The 25,152-nt window shown below is 44.5% G+C and overlaps 1 protein-coding gene across 2 annotated transcripts in view; it reads left to right on the forward strand.

The window, feature by feature from the left end:
• Window positions 1-25,152, forward strand: part of LOC126339265 (nitric oxide synthase, salivary gland) — a 1,479,392-nt gene that overhangs the window by 921,703 nt on the left and 532,537 nt on the right. For both annotated transcript variants that reach the window (XM_050001617.1, XM_050001616.1), the window contains exon 2: window positions 3,225-3,364. In XM_050001617.1, coding sequence (XP_049857574.1) covers window positions 3,264-3,364 — 101 coding nt within the window. In that variant the 5' untranslated portion in view covers window positions 3,225-3,263. The remainder of the gene's footprint in view (window positions 1-3,224; window positions 3,365-25,152) is intronic.

The raw sequence follows: 25,152 nt of genomic DNA on the forward strand, positions 1-25,152 counted from the left end.
AACGATACGAAATTATCCGGACAGCTGATAAGATCTACCTTGTTACACTATCCGTCAAGTGGCTAAAAACAGTGTTATCATGTGACTTAGTTGTATCAGGTAACTGTCACGTGTGCAAAGAATCAACTTCAAGCCTTGCCTAATCACACAAGTGAGTCTTTAATATTATACAGTACCTGGAAGAGACTTTAGATGATATTTCAAAAGATGGCTTAAAGGCATTGAATCTTATCTGTAAATGCGGTTGTGATGGTTCACAGAAAATTCAGTTTAAACAAAAAACTGAAAAGAATCATGGTTCTGATGTGATTAGTCGAACGAAATCCTACACCATCATCTACTCACTATTGCAGACCAATAAGAATTAGATTTATTCAATAAATAGCTAGTGTTACTAATGAAGAAATCGGTTATACCAAAAGACAAAGTGAAACATTACAAGAAACAAAAAATTACAAGAACATAGGGTAATTTATCCATAAAACACACATGGCTGATGACTATCGCAGATCCAAAAGTCCATAGTGCAGCGACAGAGACAACATCGAGACTTACATTTGCAAAGCTGCCTTAAAAGACTTCAGTGAATGGTCATAAACCAAAGCAGTAAATATAAAAGCCCTTTATTTCAGCCTTTCTAAATTCCATGATAGAATTACAGTTTTCGAATATTTCTTCATTTGTCCTTTGCAAGAAGTGGCAAATCCGTTCAAAACAGGAAAAGAAACATGTTCAAAACGGAAAAAAGTCACGCAAGAAAAGTTTCGAAATCGACTGGGATTAATTGTAGCTGTTTCCCAGAAATCCTAAGGAAATAACAATGACGGAAATACCGTTAGATTTTTTTGCAGACCCTAAAACACGCTACCGTTTGGACATGGCTGATGTACCTCGATGTATGACATGTAAACACCGTATGTTCATATACTATTATTTATATTTAATATGCAAACTGTACGAAAAAGACGCGCTTTTGGTACATCATGAATGAGCCATAGCACTGAAACGGTATAATTTCGTAGCACAGAACAGACTAAAAACATCAACGACAGAAAACCGTTCCTGTCATTTTATTATAACTAATCGTAGCTAAAACGTCGCGTTTTCAGAAGATCCTCAATTTTATAATGCTTTGAAACAGCTTATAATCGTACCACTTACTCTCCGAGAAATAAAACCCACCAAATACGTTGTTTACCGTCGTAGAGTATGGCGGCTCCTACGTTCCACCGAGCGAGGTGGCGCAATAGCTAGCACACTAGACTCGCATTCGGGAGGACGACGGTTCAATCCCGCGTCCGGCCATCCTGATTTGGATTTTCCGTGAATTCCTTACATCGCTCCAGACAAATACCGGGATGGTTCCTTTGAAAGGGCACGGCCGACTTCCTTCCCCTTCCTTCCCTAATCCGATGAGACCGATGACCTCCCTGTCTGGTCTCCTCCCCCAGACACAGCCCAACCCTACGTTCCGCTTGTGACGTAAATCTACATCGCATCTCTCTGGCCACGTTCCTCTCCCCATGGCAAAAATTTGACATGCCAGATTCTTTATTTCACGATCCGCGGTGTAGCGGAACGTGCAGTTCCATGCTGTGACGTCACTAGCTTTTCGTCCACGTACGTTTTGTCGTCCCCTGTGAGAACAGCTTTAGAGGTGGAATGCAGATTGGGAACGAGAAAAGCCAAGTGGTTAAAACCGATACCGGAATTTTAGTTCTGAATAACCATATTTTTCAGTAACTGTTTGGTTTCGGTTATAACAGTTGATGTTTATTTGTTACTAATAACCGAGTAAAAAAATCGAAACATCTATCAGCCATTGCAGCAGTGGTAATTTTTCATATTTAAATAATCTCTTTTAAAGCAAGGAGTATTCTCTATTCGTATAATTTACACTGGTGTAAAATATTGCGTTATTATAGAAATTGGGAAAAGCGTTCAGTGCTATTTTAATAACAATACGCGGTTGTTAGCACACATCACTCTCATTCGGGAGGACGCCGGTACAAACCCATGCCCGAGAATCCAGATTTATGTTTTCGGCGATGTCCCGAAGTTGCTCTATGTAAATTCCGGGATGGTTCATTTGAATGGGTACGGGCTATGTCCTTCCCAATCCTTGACAAAATCCGGGCTTGTGCTCCGTATCTAATGCACTGGATATCGAATGGACGTTAAACCCAATCTTCCTATCTTCCTTAATCACAGTGCCGCAGAAACGAGCAAGAAATGACGTAGCGATGAAATACAACTCTTCATTTGATTGTTTTCCATTTCTATGAAGTAATACAGGAGAAAACAAATCACCGCAACTGTAATAAGTCAAAAACTTCACAACAATTCATTTACGACAATCAGTAAAAATAGCTTCCTAAGTGTTTATAATACGCCTTTATTTGCTTGTGGCTCCAGAAAATGGACAAATTAACACGATAAACAGAGTCCTCCAACCACAGCTTTCTCGCTTTAGCACTGACCATTCGTAATGCACAAATAGAGATACGATCCACGGTTGCAACTTGATTTTTGCGCAGAGTTTCAAAAAATTTGAATTCTTGCGATTATTTTTTTTTTTTGTGGTATTCAATTATTTTCAACATTTCGAGGAAAGCAGAGAATAGTGGACGGAATAAGTTTTATTTTATTCGCCTTTTTAATGCAATTTTTTGATTCACTCTATCTTGGTACGGAGAGAGTCAAATTCTTTTTATCTTTCTTCGACAATAATAGGGCGCGTGGGATTAGCTGAGCGGTCTAGGGTGCTGCAGTCATGGACTGTGCGGCTGGTTCCGGCGGAGGTTCGAGTCCTCCCTCGGGCATGGGTGTGTGTGTTTGTCTTTAGGACAATTTAGGTTAAGTAGTGTGTAAGCTTAGGGACTGATGACCTTAGCGGTTAAGTCCCATAATATTTCACACACATTTCAACATATTTTTGACAATAATAGGACCAGAACACCGAAAAGGCAGTAATTTCAGAAACAGGTTATCCTGAACGGTTTTAACAGAAAGGTTTCAATGCTGAAAGGCAAACGATATAACCGAAAACCTGTTGTTAGCGATAATCACCATCTCTAATGCAGATTTCGTACATTTTCTTAATTGGTGTATCAAGGGATTATACAGTTGACCAAGAAATCCCTTGAAAACGCTTAACAGTAAATTAAACACTTTGCTGACCGTCTGACACAAATAAAGATGAATACTATTATTGACTGTTGCAGTCGACACAATGCACGCCGAAGACATGCCTGGGGAGTCTAATGGCGATGCCGGGTCGGAGTACCACAGCCCCGAGATCGCCGGAGGAGCTTCTCAAACACGCAAAGGACTTCCTCGACCAGTACTTCACTTCCATACGAAGGTAAGTCAGCGAAACGTATCTGCTTGCTACGCAGTAAGCCTGCTGACTGCGTGGATTGTTTTAAGCGCTTACACGGGCCACATCTTCTCGATACCTCACCTAACCCGTCTGCCACAGTTTTCGTGCACTAGGCGGCCTGAATGAAAAGAGCTTACCCCAGCTAGTGGGAGGGAAAAATACTGATAGGCCGTCGGTATCTCATATTATTATTCTACACAGTATCAGACTGTGTGGACTACGACCCTACTTGCAGGGAGCCACTGATATGAATGGATGCTTGGGTAAAGTGGTAGAAATCGAAGCAGAAATAAAAGATTTAGGAAGTAGCGCGAAGAGCACAGAACAATGTACTCGTAACCGAGGGCAGGCACCACTGACATTGACCTATTCAGAGAATGACACATGGATATAATATTCACCTATAGCTACATAAGTTGAATTGAGAACGTTTCGGAGTGAGAAACCTGAACTACACTACTGGCCATTAAAATTGCTACACCAAGAAGAAATGCAGAAGATAAACAGGTATTCATTGAAAATATATTCTAGAGCTGACGTATGATAACATTGTGCCGTGCGGTTCTAGGCGGTCCAGTCTGGAGCCGAGCGCTACGGTCGCAGGCTCGAATCCTGCCTGGATGTGCGTGATGTCCTTAGGTTAGTTAGGTTTAATAAGTTCTACGTTCTAGGCGATCGATGACCTCAGAAGTTAAGTCGCATAGTGCTCAAGGCCATTTGAACCATTTCATTACATTTTCACGCAGTTTCGGTGCATAGATCCTGAGCAATCAGTGCCCAGAAAGACTACCTCTGGCCGTAATAACGGCCTTGATACGCCTGGGCATTCAGTCAAACAGAGCTTGGATGGCGTGTACAGGTACAGCTGCCCATGCAGCTTCATCACGATACCACAGTTCATCAAGAGTAGTGACTGGCGTATTGTGACGAGCCAGTTGCTCGGCCACCATTGACCAAACGTTTCACTTGGTGACAGATCTGGAGAATGTGCTGGCCAGGGCAGCATTCGAACATTTTCTGTATCCAGAAAGGCCCGTACAGGACCTGCAGCATGTGGTCGTGCATTATCCTGCAGAAATGTAGGGTTTCGCAGGAATCGGATGAAGGGTAGAGCCACGGGTCGTAACACATCTGAAATGTAACGTCCACTGTTCAAAGTGCCGTCAATGCGAACAAGAGGTGACCGAGACGTGTAAACAGTGGCACCCCATACCATCACGCCGAGTGATACGCCAGTATGGCGATGGCGAATACACGCTTTCAGTGTGCGTTCACCGCGATGTCGCCAAACACGGATGCGACCATCACGATGCTGTAAACAGAACCTCGATTCATCCGAAAAGTGACGTTTTGCCGTTCGTGCACCCAGCTTCGTCGTTGAACACACCATCGCAGGCGCTCCTGCCTGTGATGCAGCGTCAAGGGTAACCGCAGCCATGGTCTGCGAGCTGATAGTCCATGCTGCTGCAAACGTCGTCGAACTGTTCGTGGAGATGGTTGTTGTCTTGCAAACGTCCCCATCTGTTGACCTAGGGATCGAGACGTGGCTGCACGATCCGTTACAGCCATGCGTATAAGATGCCTGTCAACTCGACTGCTAGTGATACGAGGCCGTTGGGATCCAGCACCGCGTTCCGTATTACCCTCATAAACCCACCGATTCCATACTCTGTTAACAGCCATTGGATCTCGACAACGCGAGCAGCAATGACCGCGATACGATAAACCGCAATCGTGATAGGCTACAATCCGACCTTTACCAAAGTCGGAAACGTGATGGTACGCATATATCCTCTTTACACGTGACATCACAACAACGTTTCACCAGGTAACGCCGGTCAACTGCTGTTTGTGTATGAAGAATCTGCTGGAAACTTTCCTCGTGTCAGCACGTTGTAGGTGTCGCCACCGGCGCCAACCTTGTGTGAATGCTCTGAAAAGCTAACCATTTTCATATTGCAGCATCTTCTTCCTGTCGGTTAAAATTCGCGCCTGTAGCACGTCATGTTCGTGGAGTAGCAATTTTAGTGGCCAGTAGTGTAGGTTTTGGCAACAAAAGGGGGGAGGGGGTTGGTACAATTCGGTGAACCTTACCCCGTGGCTGGCGCTGCTGCTCTCACTTAGTTTAGCGAAATAACCGCGATCGGCACAGAACCGAAACGTCTGTCGAAACCGGGCATCATTATTAGACCGTGCCCGACCTCACGAAACGTTAAGCTTTACCGCCGCATGGCGAGGCGTACGTATAGACAATGTGCGGTTGCTGACGAGATGACAGCTACTGGAAGAGCCAATAAGACGTTCCAGAATGGACAGGAGCGGTGATGATCAGGGCTGGTTGGCAGCGCACAGTAGTGTGTCTATGGCTGAAAGTAAGAAGTTCCTGTGCCATCCTGCTGCGTGGTCCGGCGGCTAGCTCATGCTTGCTCGGCCATTGACAGGGCCGCTTCCCTTTTACCCCAGAAGTTTCGTAACCTGGCACCACCTCGGCCGTTGGGACAGCCGGTTGTTCTGTGTTCTTGCGCGCCTCAAGACGAAAAAAATTATCCTTTAAACTTGAATCTTATTATTGATCACCGCCGTTTTGAACAATTTATTAATTCCTATCAAAATGACATCAGTCGAGAACGGCCATCGAGATCCGTTTGCAGATCGCGGTTCCTCTGAAGGTAGGGGATTATTATTACAATATTCCTTTCGTTTCTGTAATTATTTAGCTGCCTTAACTCTCGGTTAAATATGCAGGTACTATGAAACAAAATTTATTCGAAAATTTTGGATAGAGCAGCGTTTTTTTTTCTCCTTGTCGAAAGGTCCAGAATCTATCACTTGATTTTCTTTTCATTAATTACGCTCAATTCATCCTTTGTTTTCGTCGTTGTTCGGTCGGCCACGCACGTCACAGCACATGGCGTTGTTAGGGGGTTGGTAACACGATGAGTTACGATCGTTACATATACAAGGTGAACACGAACTACACGGACAAAATTTCGGACGTTGTTCGGGGAACATCTTCTCTGTTTTTTGACATAGGAGCCCGTGGTTTCTAATGTTTTGTTGCGTAGTGGTAATGTATCTACGATTTATTCGGTAGTTTCCTCCATTACCTATGTTTCTATGAAAATAATTTCACAACAGTGATAAAACTTGGGGCATTCAGTCACCAAAACATAGAGTAAAGTAACAACCATCAAAGATACACTGCAATCAGATGCGATTGCCGTCGTTGTGGAATCAGCTCACTGTAGCTTCCCGTGTCGCTGTTCTATTGCATTCAGTGAACCCATACACGAGATACATACCGGCCAATTCAGCAGTAAACCTATCCATAGAGTATTATTTTACACGTTTGGCGTAATGATCTTGTCACCTTTGCGTGATCTAGCACATCGAATGTTTTCATCCCAAAATGTAATGGGGCTCATATTGACAGTAAATATCATAGGACTCCTTATTATGGTAATATTTCTAGTAAGATTGGTAAGCGTCTGGTCTCCAAGACCGGCATATTCTGTCCCAAAGAATAATGGTATTAAATTTAGACCTGAGAAGGAGACAAAGCGGGCTAAGTCACTAGGTGCGTATTGCATGACGTGTGACGATTGTGATTCTAGGTATATAAGCGCGAAAGAAAGAAGCTTTGATGTCCGTTTTAGAGAATATAGTAACAACTCGGGCGCTGGGGCAGCTTTGAGGGCCATTTATATGTAAGAGGCCATTCAGTTACTAACCTATATTCAAATTTGCATTTGCCGCACTAGGAAAATAAGGGTATTACACTCAAAATTATAGAGGAGATTGAAATTTGTCGGTCACTAAAAGGGTTCCCAGATATTACTCTTGACGTAAAGACCTAGCTGCGCCACAAAAGTCTGTTACCCAATATTGATTGTCTAGGTAGATAATAGGTAGTCCACCTACCTATTGCATCCTGTTATTGTTTTTGTGATTTTCGTTTTCGTAAGACATGGTTTCATTTGGTTTTATTCTCAATTGACGTAACTGTCTTTTTAAAAAACTAAAATAAAAGTCGACTTGTTTATGTGCTGTACAATGCTATGGACACGCCATGCGCTTGCTGGTCCTAAAAAATAGTGCAATGAAGCATTCAAAATAGTTCATGTTATTAGCTAGGTTTTTTCAGGGTCGCATTAACTTGCATTTTTAAACGTTTTAGCTATAGAACCTTTCTTGTCATAGATAGCTTAAGACCGTCCCGAGACTCGCGCTTTCGCCCCCTCACATACGTGGCTCCTAATACCCATCTACCAGAACTGTCTATGCGCTCTCAGGCATTCAAGGCTCTTTTATACTCTACTGTCGAATTAAGACATGCTAATGTGGCGTTTTTAGTTAGTTCCCATAGTTACAAGAGACCCAGAAATTTAAATAGTTTATCCGGCAGCCTCTCACTTATAGGTGCAGCACGTTCCAGTCAGTTCGATCACAGATTTGTTCCAGGGATTAGGCAGCGAAGTGTGGCCAGCAAATGAGAGGGAACATACTGAACAAGCAACAGGTGTCAAACATATGTGTAATGGTAAGTACTAGAGAACATATCGTTAAACCGACAACAACACACGATGTGACGTTATTATAATTGATGTTTGCATATTTTTACTGCAACAGTCTTATTCTTAATTTATATCTACGGGTCATCATGTAGACACACATTAGTAGAAATATTGGTTGAACTGAGAAGAAAGATGAATTTACTTCTGAAATGCTATACGGTCCATAGTCAGGGAAATACCAGTTGAATCGATGCCTATAAGGCGCACGGCAGATACTCGTTAAAGTGAAAAAAGTCACGGGATTCCACTTAACATCGTATCGGACCACCTTTCCTCGGGCGTAGTGTAGCAACTCAACGTGACATGGACTCAACATGTCGTTGGAAGTATCCTGCAGAAATTATCAGCCAGGTTGCCCCTCTAGCCGTACATAACTGCGAAAGTGTTCCCGGTGCACGATTTTGTGCACCAACTGACCTGTCGATTATGCATGATAAATATTCGATGGGATTCATGTCGGGCGATGTGGGTGGCCAAATCGTTCTCTCGAATTGTCCAGAATGTTCTTCAAATCTATCGCAAACATTTGTAGTCCGATGATACGGCGCATTTTCATCCACAAAAATTCCATCGTTGTTTGGGACCATGAAGTTCGTGAATGGCGGCGAATGGTCTCCAAGTAGCTGAACATAAACATTGCCAGTCAATGACCCAATCCATTCCAAGCAAACACAGGCCACATCATTATGGAGCCACCACTAGCTTGCCAAGTGCCCTGTTGACAACTTGAGTCCATGGCTTCGTGGGGTCTGCGCCACATTCGAACACTCCCATTAACCCTTACAAACCGAAGTCGGCACTCATCTGACCAGGGCGCAATTTTGCAGTCGTCTGTGGTCCAACCGATACGGTCACTAGCCCAGAAGAGGCGCTGCATGCGATGTCCAGCTGTTAGCAAAGGACTCACGTCAGTCGTCTGCTGCCACAGTCCATTAACGTCAAATTTCTCTCCACTCCCCCCCCCCCCCCCGCACCGCAACTCCATCCCCCCCCCCCCGGCCCCCCACACTACAGTCCTAACGGATACGTTGGCCGAACGCCTCACATAGATTTCTGCAGTCTGTTAACTCTGACATCTCTATCTAAACGTCGCTGCTCTTGATCGTTAAGTGAAAGCCGTCAGCCACTGTTTTATCCGTAGTGGGAGATAAAGCCTCAGATATGGGTGGACAGTGTCTTGAATGGAGGATATAAGATGAACATCAACAAAAACAAAACGATGATAATGGAATGTAGTCGAGTTAACTCGGGTGATGCTGAGGGGCTGAGGGGATTAGGAAATGAGACACTTAAAGTAGTAAAGGAATTTTGCTATTTAGGGAGCAGAATAACTGATGATGGTCGAAGTAGAGAGGATATAAAATGTAAACTGGCAATGGCAAGGAAAGCGTTTCTGAAAAAGAGAAATTTGTTAACATCGAGTATAGATTTAAGTGTCAGGAAGTCGTTTCTGAAAATATTTGAATGGAGTGTAGCCATGTATGGAAGTGAAACATCGACGATAATTTGTTTGGGCAAGAAGAGAGTAGAAGCTTTCGAAATGTGGTGCTACAGAAAAATGCTGAAGATTAAATGGGTAAATCACATAACTAATGAGCAGGTATTGAATAGAACGGGGAAGAATAGGAGTTTGTGGCACAACTTGACTAGAAAAAGGGATCGGTTTGTAGGACATGTTCTGAGGCATCAAGGGATGACCAGTTTAGTATTGGAGGGCAGCGTGGAGGGTAAAAATCGTAGAGGGAGGCCATGAGATGAATACACTAAGCAGATTCAGAAGGATGTAGGGTGCAGTACGTACTGGGAGATGAAGCAGCTTGCACAGGATAGAGTAGCATGGAGACCTGCATCATCCAGTCTCTGGATTGACGACCACTACAACAATAATGGGTTTCTGAGCACACTCTTGCACTTTGTGTTCTCTAAGGATTTCCAAAGGCCGGCCGGAGTGGCCGAGCGGTTCTAGGCGCTACAGTCTGGAACCGCGCGACCGCTGCGGTCCCAGGTTAGATTCCGGCCTCGGGCATGGGTGTTTTTGATGTCCTTATGTTAGTTAGGTTTAAGTAGTTCTAAGTTCTAGGGGACTGATGACCACAGCAGTTAAGTCCCATAGTGCTCAGAGCCATTTGAACCATTTGACTTCGGAAATGGTCTGTTCCATGCGTCTAGTTCAAACTGTCATTCCGCATTCAAAGTTTGTTAATCGACGTCGGATACCTTCTCTCTTGAATCACTGGATTACAAATCACAGGTCCGCCAATGCGCTTCCTTTTTGTACCTTCTGTACGTTATACTACCCCCAACAATTATATATGCGTATCGCTGTCGCACGTTTTTTTTTTTTTTTTTTTTTTTTTTTTTTGGCACGTCAGTGTAGACACTATAACATTATATCTGAAATCGTGGCAGCCGCGGGAATGTCCGCAGGAGTGATTCTGTGGTGGTACCAATGCAAAGTTCGTAAGCTCTTTCCCTACTTCGCCCCGTCCTCTTACGGGAGAAGTAACTCCCTGGCCATGAATTTTGCACTGTACACTTAGAACGTCTGCTGCTTTCCAATCACTCGGTGATTACCTTTGAACAAAGAGAGTGGTTTGGCAAACTTTGCCAAAGCATTATAAACTTTACAAATCCATTTTACTGGTGACAATGGAATTCCCAACAGGTTAGCTTACGTCAGCCTGTTCGAGAGTTAACACTAGATAGATTGAAGGCTGTGTCTGGGGAATCTTTCACTTTCTGTTAGCGTATTTTCTCGGGCATACATGTTATACGAATATCCATGTGGAAGGAAGCTTGGATTTAAAGACCCGTCGACACCGAAGTCATTAGAGACGGTGCAAATGCTCGGATTGTGTTAAGAATGGGGAAGCAAATCGACCGTGTCATTACAGAGGAATCATGCCGGCATTTACCTGGAGCGATTTAGGGAAATCACGAAAAAATCTGAATCTGGATGGCCGGTCGTGGGTTTCAACCGTCGTCCTCCCGAATGCGAGTCCACTCTGCTAACCATTGCGCCATCTCGCTCGGTACCAACATCGATTATTACGTGTCTGGGTCTACTGCGAGCGCGCAGTGTTTGTCGAAATTCTTGTAAGCCTTTCAAATGGTTCAAATGGCTCCGAGCACTATGGGATTTAACATCGGAGGTCATCAGTCCCCTGGAACTTAGAACTGCTTAAACCTAACTAACCTAAGGACACCACACACATCCATGTCCGAAGCAGGATTCGAACCTGACTGAAGCGCCTAGAACCGCTCGGCCACTCCGGCTGGCGAAAGTCTTTACTGAGCAATTTGTAAAGAAAGGAGTCGTGAGGGAAACACCTTAGGTCCCCACGTAACTGACAGATCATAAATTAGAGATTCATTTAACGGACGGCAGCGTTGCAGTAACTGTTGAAGCATCAGTGTCAACAGGTGTTACTAAGAATGCTAAGCAAGATATGAAAATACACTCCTGGAAATTGAAATAAGAACACCGTGAATTCATTGTCCCAGAAAGGGGAAACTTTATTGACACATTCCTGGGGTCAGATACATCACATGATCACACTGACAGAATCACAAGCACATAGACACAGGCAACAGAGCATGCACAATGTCGGCACTAGTACAGTGTATATCCACCTTTCGCAGCAATGCAGGCTGCTATTCTCCCATGGAGACGATCGTATAGATGCTGGATGTAGTCCTGTGGAACGGCTTCCCATGCCATTTCCACCTGGCGCCTCAGTTGGACCAGCATTCGTGCTGGACGTGCAGACCGCGTGAGACGACGCTTCATCCAGTCCCAAACATGCTCAATGGGGGACAGATCCGGAGATCTTGCTGGCCAGGGTGGTTGACTTACACCTTCTAGAGCACATTGGGTGGCACGGGATACATGCGGACGTGCATTGTCCTGTTGGAACAGCAAGTTCCCTTGCCGGTCTAGGAATGGTAGAATGATGGGTTCGATGACGGTTTGGATGTACCGTGCACTATTCAATGTCCCCTCGACGATCACCAGAGGTGTACGGCCAGTGTAGGAGATCGCTCCCCACACCATGATGCCGGGTGTTGGCCCTGTGTGCCTCGGTCATATGCAGTCCTGATTGTGGCGCTCACCTGCAAGGCGCCAAACACGCATACGACCATCATTGGCACCAAGGCAGAAGCGACTCTCATCGCTGAAGACGACACGTCTCCATTCGTCCCTCCATTCACGCCTGTCGCGACACCACTGGAGGCGGGCTGCACGATGTTGGGGCGTGAGCGGAAGACGGCCTAACGGTGTGCGGGACCGTAGCCCAGCTTCATGGAGACGGTTGCGAATGGTCCTCGCCGATACCCCAGGAGCAACAGTGTCCCTAATTTGCTGGGAAGTGGCGGTGCGGTCGCCTACGGCACTGCGTAGGATCCTACGGTCTTGGCGTGCATCCGTGCGTCGCTGCGGTCCGGTCCCAGGTCGACGGGCACGTGCACCTTCCGCCGACCACTGGCGACAACATCGATGTACTGTGGAGACTTCACGCTCACGTGTTGAGGGATTCGGCCGTACGTCCACCCGGCCTCCCGCATGCCCACTATACGCCCTCGCTCAAAGTCCGTCAACTCCACATACGGTTCACGTCCACGCTGTCGCGGCATGCTACCAGTGTTAAAGACTGCGATGGAGCTCCGTATGCCACGGCAAACTGGCTGACACTGGCGGCGGCGGTGCACAAATGCTGCGCAGCTAGCGCCATTCGACGGCCAACACCGCGGTTCCTGGTGTGTCGGCTGTGCCGTGCGTGTGATCATTGCTTCTACGGCCCTTTCGCAGTGTCCGGAGCAAGTATTGTGGGTCTGACACACCGGTGTCAATGTGTTCTTTTTTCCATTTCCAGGAGTGTATTTCCGCTTAGAGAATGACAGAAAACTGATTGGCAATTATCTGGGGACTATTATCTAGTGACTAACGGAGTACAAAAGCGTAAAATTCAGAAATATAGTGAAATACGCTTTAGGCTTGTATTTCCAGATAGGTGTCGAAAAGACATGGGGAAGACTCCGCGTGATTCAATACCCATTAGGAAGGGATATTCTTTATAGAGTAGAACCCAGTAAAAGCTTTGTCGACAAACAAAGGCTGAATAAAGGTATCAAGGGGAAGACCAGCAAACGTTTCGGTGTTCAGATGAAATATTACACGCCACTATGCTAATATAAATATCCTGTCTGCTTGTAGTGGGACAACCATTATATTTGTGTTATGATATGAAGAGATACATTCAATCTGTTTTAGAATATTCTACTCTAAGAAGAATCCTCGTCAAAAGTAGTTTACTCTTTTACCGCTACGGTCACAGGTTCGAATCCTGCCTCGGGCATGCATGTGAGTGATGTCCTTAGGTTAGTTAGTTAAGTAGTTCTACGTTCTAGGGGACTGATGACCTAAGAAGTTAAGCCATCACAATCTGCCCTCTGTCAAACGCAGGTAGATCACACGCCTTCCCCATTATGCACAGGGACAGCACCGTTACTGATGGACCGTGCGTGTGATGACTAACGGACATTGCACGCCATTTGATGCTGCTATCGCTTGGACAGATTTATATCGGCAGTTCTGGGTAGTCAGTGTATTCTAATGTTAACATAGGACTGGAGTCCTGCCGTTTCCGTGTTCAAGAGAAATACGTAATCTACAGCTACATCTACATCTGCATCTACAGCTACAAGGATACTCTGCAAATCACCTTTAAGTGCCTGGCAGAGGTTCATCGAACCACCTTCACAAATCTACATTATTCCAATCTCGTATATCTCCCGGAAAAAATGAACAGCTATATCTTTCCGTACGAGCTCTGATTTCTCTTATTTTATCATGGTGATCGTTCCGCCCTAAGCAGGTCGGTGTCAACAAAATATTTTCACATTATTAGGAGAATGTTGGTGATTGGAATTTCGTGAGAAGATTCCGTCGCAACGAAAAACGCCTATCTTTTAATAATTTCCAGCCCAAATCCTGTATCATTTCTGTGACACTCCCTCCCATATTTCGCGATAATACAAAATGTGCTGCCTTTCCTTGAACTTTTTCGACGTACTCCGTCAGTCCTACCTGGTAAGGACCCCACACCGCGCAGCAGTATTCTAAAAGAGGACGGACAAGCGTGCTGTAGGCAGTCTCCTTAGGATCTGTTACATTTTCTATGTGTCCTGCCAATAAAACGAAGTCTTTGGTTAGCGATCCCCACAACATTTTCTATGTGTTCTTTCCAATTTCATTTGTTCGTAATTGTAATACCCAGATATTCAGTTGAATTTACGGCTCTCAGATTAGACTGATTTATCGAGTAACCGAAGTTTAACGGATTCCTTTTAGCACTCATGTGGATGGCCTCACACTTTTTGTTATTTAGGGTCAACTGCCAATTTCCGCACAAAAAAAAAATGGTTCTGAGCACTATGGGACTCAACATCTTAGGTCATAAGTCCCCTAGAACTTAGAACTACTTACACCTAACTAACCTAAGGACATCACACACACCCATGCCCGAGGCAGGATTCGAACCTGCGACCGTAGCAGCCCCGCGGTTCCGGACTTCATCGCCAGAGCCGCACGGCCACCGCTGCCGGTAATTTCCGCACAGTTCAGATATCTTTTCTAAATCGTTTTGGAGTTTGTTTTGATCTTCTGATGACTTTATTAGTCGATAAAGGACAGGGTCATTTGCAAACGACCTAAGACGGCTGCGCAGATTGTCCCCCAAATCGTTTTTATATGTAAGGAACAGCAGAGGACCTATAACACTACCTTGGGGAACGGGAGAAATCACTTATCTTTTACTCGATGGCTTTTCGGCGATTACTACGAGCTGTGACCTCTCACCGGAAGTCACAAATGCAGTGACATAACTGATACGATATTCCATAAGCACGCAATTTCACTATAAGCCACTAAATTCAAATGAAAGCTTGAACGCGTGTGTTTGGAAGTTAGCCCCCAAGCATTTGCTTTCTGGTGCAAGACTGTGGAGATTGCGAATTTTCTGGCAGTGAGCAGCTTCAGGGAACGGTATTCAGCAATTCTGAAGACCATGATAACGATGCGACACAGTTCTCCAAGCGTTGGGACGACCACCGGATTCAAGCGGCCGAAAACCGCTTGTCACCGACCGTACGAGCGGCTCTGGAGCAGCGCAGGATGGCCTAGTTCGAGCAGAACGCCCTCTATGAGAAAGAGGAAGGACCAATTTATGGACCCGGAAAAGCAGATTAAACGTACATCGCACTATATTGCATTTATATGGAGTTAAAACTTCAAACGCGTTTTCTCGAAATTACATTTTTTCCCATTCCATTTGTCAAGTTTAAATCTACTGAACCGTTTGCCATGATTCTTCGTTTCCGACGAAGGTAACTTTATTGTCTAGGAGTTGAACCACTTTTATTCCGATCCATCAACTATAAATATTTTTACTTGGCTGACGAAACCGAAAAATTGATGAAAGAACCATATTTCAAAATAGGGTTTATGAAGAAAAAGGGGTTTTTTTCATCGCCGTTTTGTTTCCTATGGTCCAAATAACTTAAGCGAGATACAACTCCTAAAGAATCTTATATACTTCGCTAATTTCATCTCATTTTTGATCTAAGACGAGCCGGCTGACCTGTGACACACCGCGCGTGGAGGTCTAAATCGAAATTTTGTTGCCCGCATGTCGTGGTCGTGCGGTAGCGTTTTGGCTTCCCACGCCCGGGTTCCCGGGTTCGATTCCCGGCGGGGTCAGGGATTTTCGCTGCCTCGTGATGGCTGGGTGTTGTGTGATATCCTTAGGTTAGTTAGGTTTAAGTAGTTCTAGGGGATCTCAGAAGTCCCATAGTGCTCAGAGCCATTTGGATTTTTTTTTTTTTTTTTTTTTTTTTTTTTTTTTTTTTTTTTTTTTTTTTGAGGGTCCAGTACAGGAAGTGTACGAGTCTAGTAGAAAGTTGAGAAATGGCATGGTTTCTGCGGCAGGTGCTGCCCGCTCAGGTCAGGCAAACTGCTTTGTAACACCTGAGTGTATTGTAGCCGTTACAACAGCCTTGTGATGGACATGCCCCGTGTCAGTGAACGAAATAGGCGCAACTATGAGCATGCCACGGCGTGCTTGACATTCGTTAAGTACAGAGGTAGGGCAAAAGGGTGGTAACCCTGCGTGAAATGCATGTTAGAAAACAAATGCAGATAATAGCCAAGCCTGCATTGTGCGCTGTTGTCTTTGACCACGAACGGTACCTGTGCCGTGTCCTCAAAACTTTGCAAGTGTCACACGTGGTTAGGACAGTGTTCTGTGTTGTTGTGAGTGCTTTATGTCGAGGCTAAGAGATTTTGGATGTGGGTAAATTGTTGGTGCTTGTATGGTGTGCGATTCCACAAACAACGTAGCCGAAGTGTTATGGTGTTCCCCTTACAGGCACTGTAAGGGGAAAGTGGAAAAGCATTATCCGCTGTGTTACAACGCGTACGAAAGTGTGTGATGGACGATCATAGAACAGGTTTGTGAGGAAAAATGAGAGGACGATAGCTGCAAAAATCACGGCGCAACTGAATCTGGGGCTAGCGAATCACGTCAGCATAAAAACGACAAGAAGTGTGATCCATAAGCTAGAAATTTCAGTGCGAATCTGAATTCCAAAATCCACACATCAGTGATGCAGATGTCTATAACGGGAAAATGTGGTGCGAAGTCATAAAACCTGGACTGTAGAGCAATAGAAGACAGTCATCATTCTTCGGATGAGTCGTTGCACTCTGTATCCAACTTTTGACCGAGTTTGGTTGGTTGGTTGGTTTGTGGGATTGAAGGGAGCAGACTAAAGCCAACCACCCAGAAACACACTAAAAAACCCAGTCTAAAATCGTAGGCCATAGGCCACACTCAACACAAAAAATGACAACACACTTAGATTAAGTGATAAAAGCCCCCTGCACGAAAAAAACACAAAACTAAGCCTGCCATGGCAGTGTCATCTGTTAAAAGGGCAGGGAGCGTATCAGTCAGCGCAAACGTCTGCCTGAGCACAGTTAAATGGGGGCAGGCCAACAGAATGTGACCGAGTTTACTTCCGAAGAATGATACGTGGCGTGGGCGGACATATTGTAGTGGTCCGTGCGTCGTATGAAAACTCTGGAAGGTCTCAAAAATACAGCCAAGGATTATTTGATCGTTTTGGCTGCTCACCTCTATTCGATGGCACAATGGTTGTTTCCCAATGGTGTTTCTTTATTCCGAGACTACAGGACCCCTGCTCACACAGCTCTCAGAGTCGAACATTGGTTTTGTGAGTACGAAGATAAATTGTTGTATCTCCCCTGCCCCCCACAGGCGCCTTTGTGGTCTCGATCACCGTTACATGAATTTGCAACTGCTTTGCAGGAGGAATGGTATACGATTCCCTTTAAAAGTATCCGGGACTATATTTATGAATTTCGGTACGACTGGAAGGTGTTTCGAATGCCCACGGGTTTCCCAACCCGTATTAGGGACGATAAATTGTTGTGTTTTTTGTGTTTCCGTATTTTTGTCCACTCTTGCGTCTGTTAGGTGTGTGCCACGATATCTTACTTCAGGACTGAAAAAGAGATACGTTTTCATGAGTGAAGAACCTTTGCGGCCCTTTGACGCACAAGGCGGTCAATTCATTGGGAGAATCTACGGGTAAGATCGTGCTGACTCTCTTTTGCAATGAATGAAGTATTATTACAGAGCGTTGCACGCATAGTTGAGACAGAATGATCATTGCGTAACATTCTGGTTTACTGAAGAATTATCTTTGGCTTGCAGACGGGCCAAATCGACATGTACGTCTAACTGAATGTGGCGTTTTGCAATATGATAATGCTTGACCTCACAGTGTCCGTGCAGTTGCAACGATCACTCTTCTCCTCCTTGAAACTTTTCCACATCCGTCGTACTCACCAGACCTTACCCCAAGCGAACATCGTATGTCCCGACCACTCAGGGGTGATGAGTATTTGCGTATCTGTAAATTAAAAAGTTCCAGGTCTAGAGTTAATTCACTTTTTACCAATCAAAAAAATGTTCAAATGTGTGTGAAATCTTATGGGACTTAACTGCTAAGGTCATCAGTCCCTAAGCTTACACACTACGTAACCTAAATTATCCTAAGGACAAACACACAAATCTATGCCCGAGGGAGGACTCAAACCTCCGCCGGGACCAACCGCACAGTCCATGACTGCAGCGCCTAAGACCGGTCGGCTAATCCCGAGCGGCGTTTACCAATCCCTCCTCACAAATAAAACAGTCTTTTCATGAAGTACAGCAGACGTAAATATTTGTGCTTCAGCGAGTTCACATGTACGCTAAACCAGGATACAGGTTGTTTGTTTGACATAGTACTTCACTGCTAGTAGTGAAAGTGGCCATAATTCTACTAATGCCGACTGGGAAACAAACTTCTGTCTGATAGATTTACTATCTTATCGCTTGTCCGCGAAACTATTGTGCCATTGGCTCATAGTGACGAAAAAATGTGCTTCTTCGGAACAGCATGCATATCGCAGAATGAGGAAATACGCGAATTGACACCACTGCACAATAAATGGCAAATGAATAACCCTGAAACTCAAGTAAAATTTCGATTCGTTGGCATTTGCGACTGAAAAGAAACGTCACCATTCATATGATAATGGCCGTACTCCGAACCGAAGAGATAGTCTAAATGAAATGTAACCTCTTTTTTGCCAGTAGGCGCACACAAGGAAATTGATTGCCAGTTATACTGCAAATTAAACCGTTCGCTGCACAAGCGAACCGATTTAAATCTGCGGGCTGTAATTCATAGCTAAGGCTTTCCAAGCCGCATATGACGCGCAGTTATAGGGAGTTTCTTTCATTTTTATTCAGCATTGTTTCTCTAATTCACCGCTTTTATTGAGTAGACGTATCGCCTGGGATATTTTAATAGCCTCGGTACGGTGGCATTGCTACAGTTTTCTCTCCTTAGCTGTGGAATATTTCTGCTAGACATGTATCAAATTTAACAAAGTGCACTTTCTTTTTTACCAACAAAAAACGTATAATCCTTCGTAGAAAGGTCATATAGCGTGACATTGGTTATTGTTTACTTGTAGCAAAGAAAAAATACAATCTGGTCAAACATTTATTGATACCGTCGTTGTCTAACGTGATTATTCGTGTGAACTAATTGGCAGTATATAGGCAGTATATCTGCCTCAGATAAAATAAATAGCAAGAAATATCTGCAGTGAGTGCAAAGCAAAAACCAGGAGAAAACCCGTCTAACGATATATTACACAATCCTAACCACACCACGCAAATGGATCTTAAAACTGGTATGTTTATTAGCTCCGGGAGCCACTGCGCAGATTTCTTTATTTAATGTAGAAACTCTCGCGTAATTATTCGAAGAAGACGACTTTCATTAAGCAAATGGCTTTAGGACTCTTAAGGGATTAATTTTGCTTTTTTCTGCTGCTTAGCAATTTATATGTGCCTAGATATCGTTGTAAGTTGTACTCTGCAAATATAGAATTAATTCTGGAGTTTTCGCTTCCCCTGATAAGATACTGGGAGAATTTACAATTCAGAAATGTTCTTGTTTCAAACTGTAATATCATTGGAGAGACAACTGCTACTACTAATTAGAGACTAGAATACTCACGTACAATATAAACACGACATTTTAACTCCTTACTGCACAGCGATCTGTATATAAGTCAAATGGGAAAACTGCCGTGTAGCTCCTGCATATACGTTTTTCTTTGGTGAAAATAATTCGTATTATCTTTTGACGCTACTCGACCATATTGACAATGAATTTTGAAAAAAAAAGTTGTATTTTCAAAACTTTAAGAAAAAATTGCTTTGGCACGTTTCTGCCACGCCGTGAACGTAAGGTGCAATATCGAGTTGTTCGTTTTTTTCTCTCTACTTCTTTGCTGCACTACATAACATTACTTTACTCATTCTGTCTGTTGGACCGTGATCTTCATCGGTACTCTTTTACTTATCCAGTATGGAAAATTATGAACAATTTCTGTCCTTATTCACACACAAATGAACTTCACACTTCACGAAGACTCTGTCTCCCGTTGCACTGTGGAAATCTGCATCGCTTTCCACGTGTAGGTACATGTTCAACTGTGGTTTATTTATGTGTTAATGAGAACAGAAACTGATACAACATTTTTCCATACTGTTGAGTGAAGGAGTATTGATGCAGATCGTTTGACACTGGACAGCACTTATGTCGCGAAGTGAAATAGGTATGGGAAATAGATGTTGTACCTTGCATTCATGGAGTATCTGAAACAGGCCAAACCATTTTTTCTTACATTTTGGAAGACACCTGTTTTAAATTGCTTATCAATAGAGTCTAGTAACCTCAAAAGCCGGCATATAGTTTTCTCTCCAAGAGAAAAAAATCATTCAGAAAGGAGTTAATTTCAGCTTCAAACAGTTAATTTTCCAAATAGTGGCACCTGAGCTAACAAGTATCATTTATGGCGAGACTCGCGCGTTCGTAATGCGATGTCCTCATAAATCATTTTGTCCAGCTACATTCAGTAGTTATAGAATCACAGCTATATTTGCTTGAAATTATTTACGGAAACCAAAGAAAAATCGCAGTGAAAATGGTTCAAATGGCTCTGAGCACTATGGGACTCAACTGCTGTTGTCATTAGTCCCCTAGAACTTAGAACTACTTAAACGTAACTAACCTAAGGACATCACACACATCCATGCCCGAGGCAGGATTCGAACCTGTGACCGTAGCAGTCGCACGGTTCCGGACTGCGCGCCTAGAACCGCGAGACCACCGCGGCCGGCAATCGCAGTGAGGTGGAAGAATTCACGGGCTCGCGATATGCATATACACAAATGGCACCAGTATCACGTGGCGAATTATAAAAGAGCAGTGGATTGGTGGAGCTGTCATTTGTTCTCAAGTGACTCATGTGAAAAGGTTTCCGGCCTAACTACGGCAGCACGACGGGAAGTAACAGACCTTGAATGCGGAATTTTAGTTGGAGCTAAACACATGGGACATTCAGTTTCGGAAATCGTTAGGGAATTCAATACTGACTGTGACGACAGTATCCAAATTTCAGGCATTTCCTCTGACCATGGATAATGCAATGGCTGACGGCCTTCACTTAACGACCGAGAGCAGGGCCGTTTGTGTAGAGTTGTCAGTGCTAACAGATAAGCAAGACTGCGTGAAGTAACTTCAGAAATCAATGTGGGGCATACGACGAACGTATCCTTGATGACAGTGAGGCAAAATGTGGCGTTAATTGGCCATGGCAGCAGACGACCGACGCGAGTGCCTTTGCTAACAACATAACATCGCATGCAGCGCCTGTCCTGGGCTCCTGACCATATTTTATTTATTTATTTATGCATTTATTTTACCTGGCAAGATTAGGACCTTCAGGCCCTCTCTTACACCTAACTAGGCATACTCAGATTGAACGAGTTACAGTTTCTACAGAACATTAAGGACATATAACGTATTATACAGTATTGATGTTAAAGAAAAAAATAGAGATTATAACAGTAGTACAATGATAATTATAACAATGAAAAAAATAATTATAACAATCAAGAATAATAATAATGATAATAATAATAATAATAATAATAATAATAGTAATGAGTATGTATATGAAAGTAAACATACTTTTCTTTTGTGAATGTCAGTCCTATTGTTAGTTGGGAATTTTCTCGTTATGTTCTTGCAGCTTGTGAGTTATTCTCATCGAGCAGAGACATAAGACGATAGAATGGGGTGAAATAGATATATAAGAGGTAGATAGGTTAGAGGAAGAGAAATAGAATGGTAAAATTCGAAGCTGTGATGGAGAGGAGAAAGAAAGAGATGGGAGGGGCACAACAATGGTGACTATACCGTCCCTAATATGTAACTTTTGAGTTCCCTCTTGAATGTTGAGTGGTTCTGGATAAGACGCAGATCACAGGGGAGCTCGTTCCATAGTCGTATGGCTGAGATGGAGAATGACACGGAGAAAGATTTTGTGTTATGTAAAGGTACAGCCAAGATGCTAGACGTATCCGATCTGGTATTGCGATTGTGGAATGATGATAGGTGTTTAATGTGAGAAGATAAGTATTGGGGGCATCAGTGGCTAAGAAATCGATAAAGTAAGCACATCGTGTGGAGATCGCGTGCCTTAGGTGGGCGTATCCAACCTAGCTGGGAGTATGAAGGACTGATATGATCATACAGCCGAATATTGCACACGTGTCTAACGCAAGCATTCATCACTAGCTCGAGGCATCTCGAATTTTCACTATTTGTGCCGTGTTGAACTACATCACAGTAGTAAAGATTAGGCAAGACTAGTGTTTGGACTAATTTTTGTTTAACGTGGGTCGGAAATATTTTTCTTAATTTTTGAATTGCATGTAGGGAGGAGAGCGATTTCCGGCAAGCTGTGACTGTTTGTTCTTCCCAGTTTAGGTGTTCAAGATTATTCCAAGGTCTTTTACTGTTTTTTGGTATGGTAGTTGGGTACCATTGAGGAGTATTTGAGGGACTGTTCCGCGAAAGTACCGGCTGAATAACTTTGGATGAGATATAAGTATGACCTGGGATTTCTTATCGACTGGAAAACAGTAGTCTAGTCAAGTGCGTACCGATTTCAGATGTAAGAGCTGATGGTAGATTTCGAGAGTTGAGCGGACTCCACGAACCCTTTTTACTCTAGTTGTCAACAAGGCACCGTGCTAGCTGGTGGTGACTCCATAATGAAATCCGCCCTCTGGCCCATCTGAACCGATCATTGACTGAAATGGTTTTGTTCGGCTACTTGGAGACCATCTGCACTTCATGTTCCCAAACAACAATGGAACAACGCCATGTCACTGGACCACAATTGCTCCCGACTGATTTGAAGAACGTACTGGAGATTTCGGGTTACCCACAACCACGATCGAACATTTATGAGACATAATCGAGAGGTCAGTTCGTGCACAAAATCGTGCAGCAGCAACACTTCCGCATTTATACCTGGGTAAAGACACAGCGGGCTCAATATTTCAGCAGGGAACTGCGAACGACTTGCTCAGTCCATACCACGTAGAGTTTGCTACAGTACTCTGGGCGAAAGGACGTCCGATACGATATTAGGAGGGAGGTATCTCATGACTTATGTCACCTCGGTGTAAAACTGTCCGCCCCCGGTAGCTGAGTGGTCAGAGCGCCAGAATGACAGGATGTCAATCGTAAGTGCCCGGGTTCGATTCCCGGATGGGTAGGAGATTTTCTCCGCTCAGGGACTGGGTGTTGTGTTGTCCTAATCATCATCATTTCATCCCCATCGACGCGCAAGTCGCCGAAGTGGCGTCTAATCGAAAGACTTGCACCAGGCGAACGGTATTCTGGTCGCACGACATTTAGTGTAAAGCTAGGTCCTTTGGCTGCAATTTAGCTGCATCGTTACTAGTAAAAACACAAGAAAGGACATTATGTATACAAACCTTGGGTAATGAATGAAAAATCGTAAATAAATAATGACTGGATGATGCTGCATGGCTTCCACGTAAGAGCTATTTCTACATTTAATTTATAGTATTTTGGCTAAGTAGTTCAGTGGTCTGAGGTTTCAGCTCCATGCAGGGCTAAGATTTTTGCCGCCACTTATCACTTCATTCACATCTGATAATGGTTAGTTAAAGTGAAAAACGCTTATTTGCACCGTGGTTCGAACTCCACGTTAAACTGTTGGTCCATTATAACTGGCAGGGTGCGCCATTTCATTGGTCAGAAGAAGGTTGGGCGATATTGTCTCCAATAGGACCATGCTTGGCGAATGGCATCTATTTGGAATCAGGCTGCACGTACTGGAGACTATGTCTGCGACGAGTGCTTATTCGCGATATGAACATCTAAAAATCGTCGACATGAAAGTCATAATACATTCCATCTATAAGATCAAATGTTCATGCATGTACATATTTTAATTTCCTAAAAGAAGTTGGCAGGTAATTAAAGTGGCTATCATTTTAATTCATGTCTATTTAATACTATCTTAGCGGCCGGTGCTTCGCTGCCGTTTGCGTGGTAATTACATAAAAAATAATTTTGCATACTTATATTTGGCCTACTGAAAAATTAATGTATTAATGGGCTGTTTCTTTTACTTTGCCATTCTGCATAGTCGGTTTGTCGCTGTGTCTGTTGAATAGATTTCTTTGATTTACACTCCTGGAAATGGAAAAAAGAACACATTGACACCGGTGTGTCAGGCCCACCATACTTGCTCCGGACACTGCGAGAGGGCTGTACAAGCAATGATCACACGCACGGCACAGCGGACTCACCAAGAACCGCGGTGTTGGCCGTCGAATGGCGCTAGCTGCGCAGCATGCACCGCCGCCGTCAGTGTCAGCCAGTTTGCCGTGGCATACGGAGGTCCATCGCAGTCTTTAACACTGGTAGCATGCCGCGACAGCGTGGACGTGAACCGTATGTGCAGCTGACGGACTTTGAGCGAGGGCGTATAGTGGGCATGCGGGAGGCCGGGTGGACGTACCGCCGAATTGCTCAACACGTGGGGCGTGAGGTCTCCACAGTACATCGATGTTGTCGCCAGTGGTCGGCGGAAGGTGCACGTGCCCGTCGACCTGGGACCGGACCGCAGCGACGCACGGATGCACGCCAAGACCGTAGGATCCTACGCAGTGCCGTAGGGGACCGCACCGCCACTTCCCAGCAAATTAGGGACACTGTTGCTCCTGGGGTATCGGCGAGGACCATTCGCAACCGTCTCCATGAAGCTGGGCTACGGTCCCGCACACCGTTAGGCCGTCTTCCGCTCACGCCCCAACATCGTGCAGCCCGCCTCCAGTGGTGTCGCGACAGGCGTGAATGGAGGGACGAATGGAGACGTGTCGTCTTCAGCGATGAGAGTCGCTTCTGCCTTGGTGCCAATGATGGTCGTATGCGTGTTTGGCGCCGTGCTGGTGAGCGCCACAATCAGGACTGCATACTACTGAGGCACACAGGGCCAACACCTGGCATCATGGTGTGGGAAGCGATCTCCTACACTGGCCATACATCTCTGGTGATCGTCGAAGGGACACTGAATAGTGCACGGTACATCCAAACCGTCATCGAACCCATCGTTCTACCATTCCTAGACCGGCAAGGGAACTTGCTGTTCCAACAGGA

The sequence above is a fragment of the Schistocerca gregaria genome, chromosome 1 (assembly GCF_023897955.1).
Source record: "Schistocerca gregaria isolate iqSchGreg1 chromosome 1, iqSchGreg1.2, whole genome shotgun sequence".
Classification (NCBI taxonomy): domain Eukaryota; kingdom Metazoa; phylum Arthropoda; class Insecta; order Orthoptera; family Acrididae; genus Schistocerca; species Schistocerca gregaria.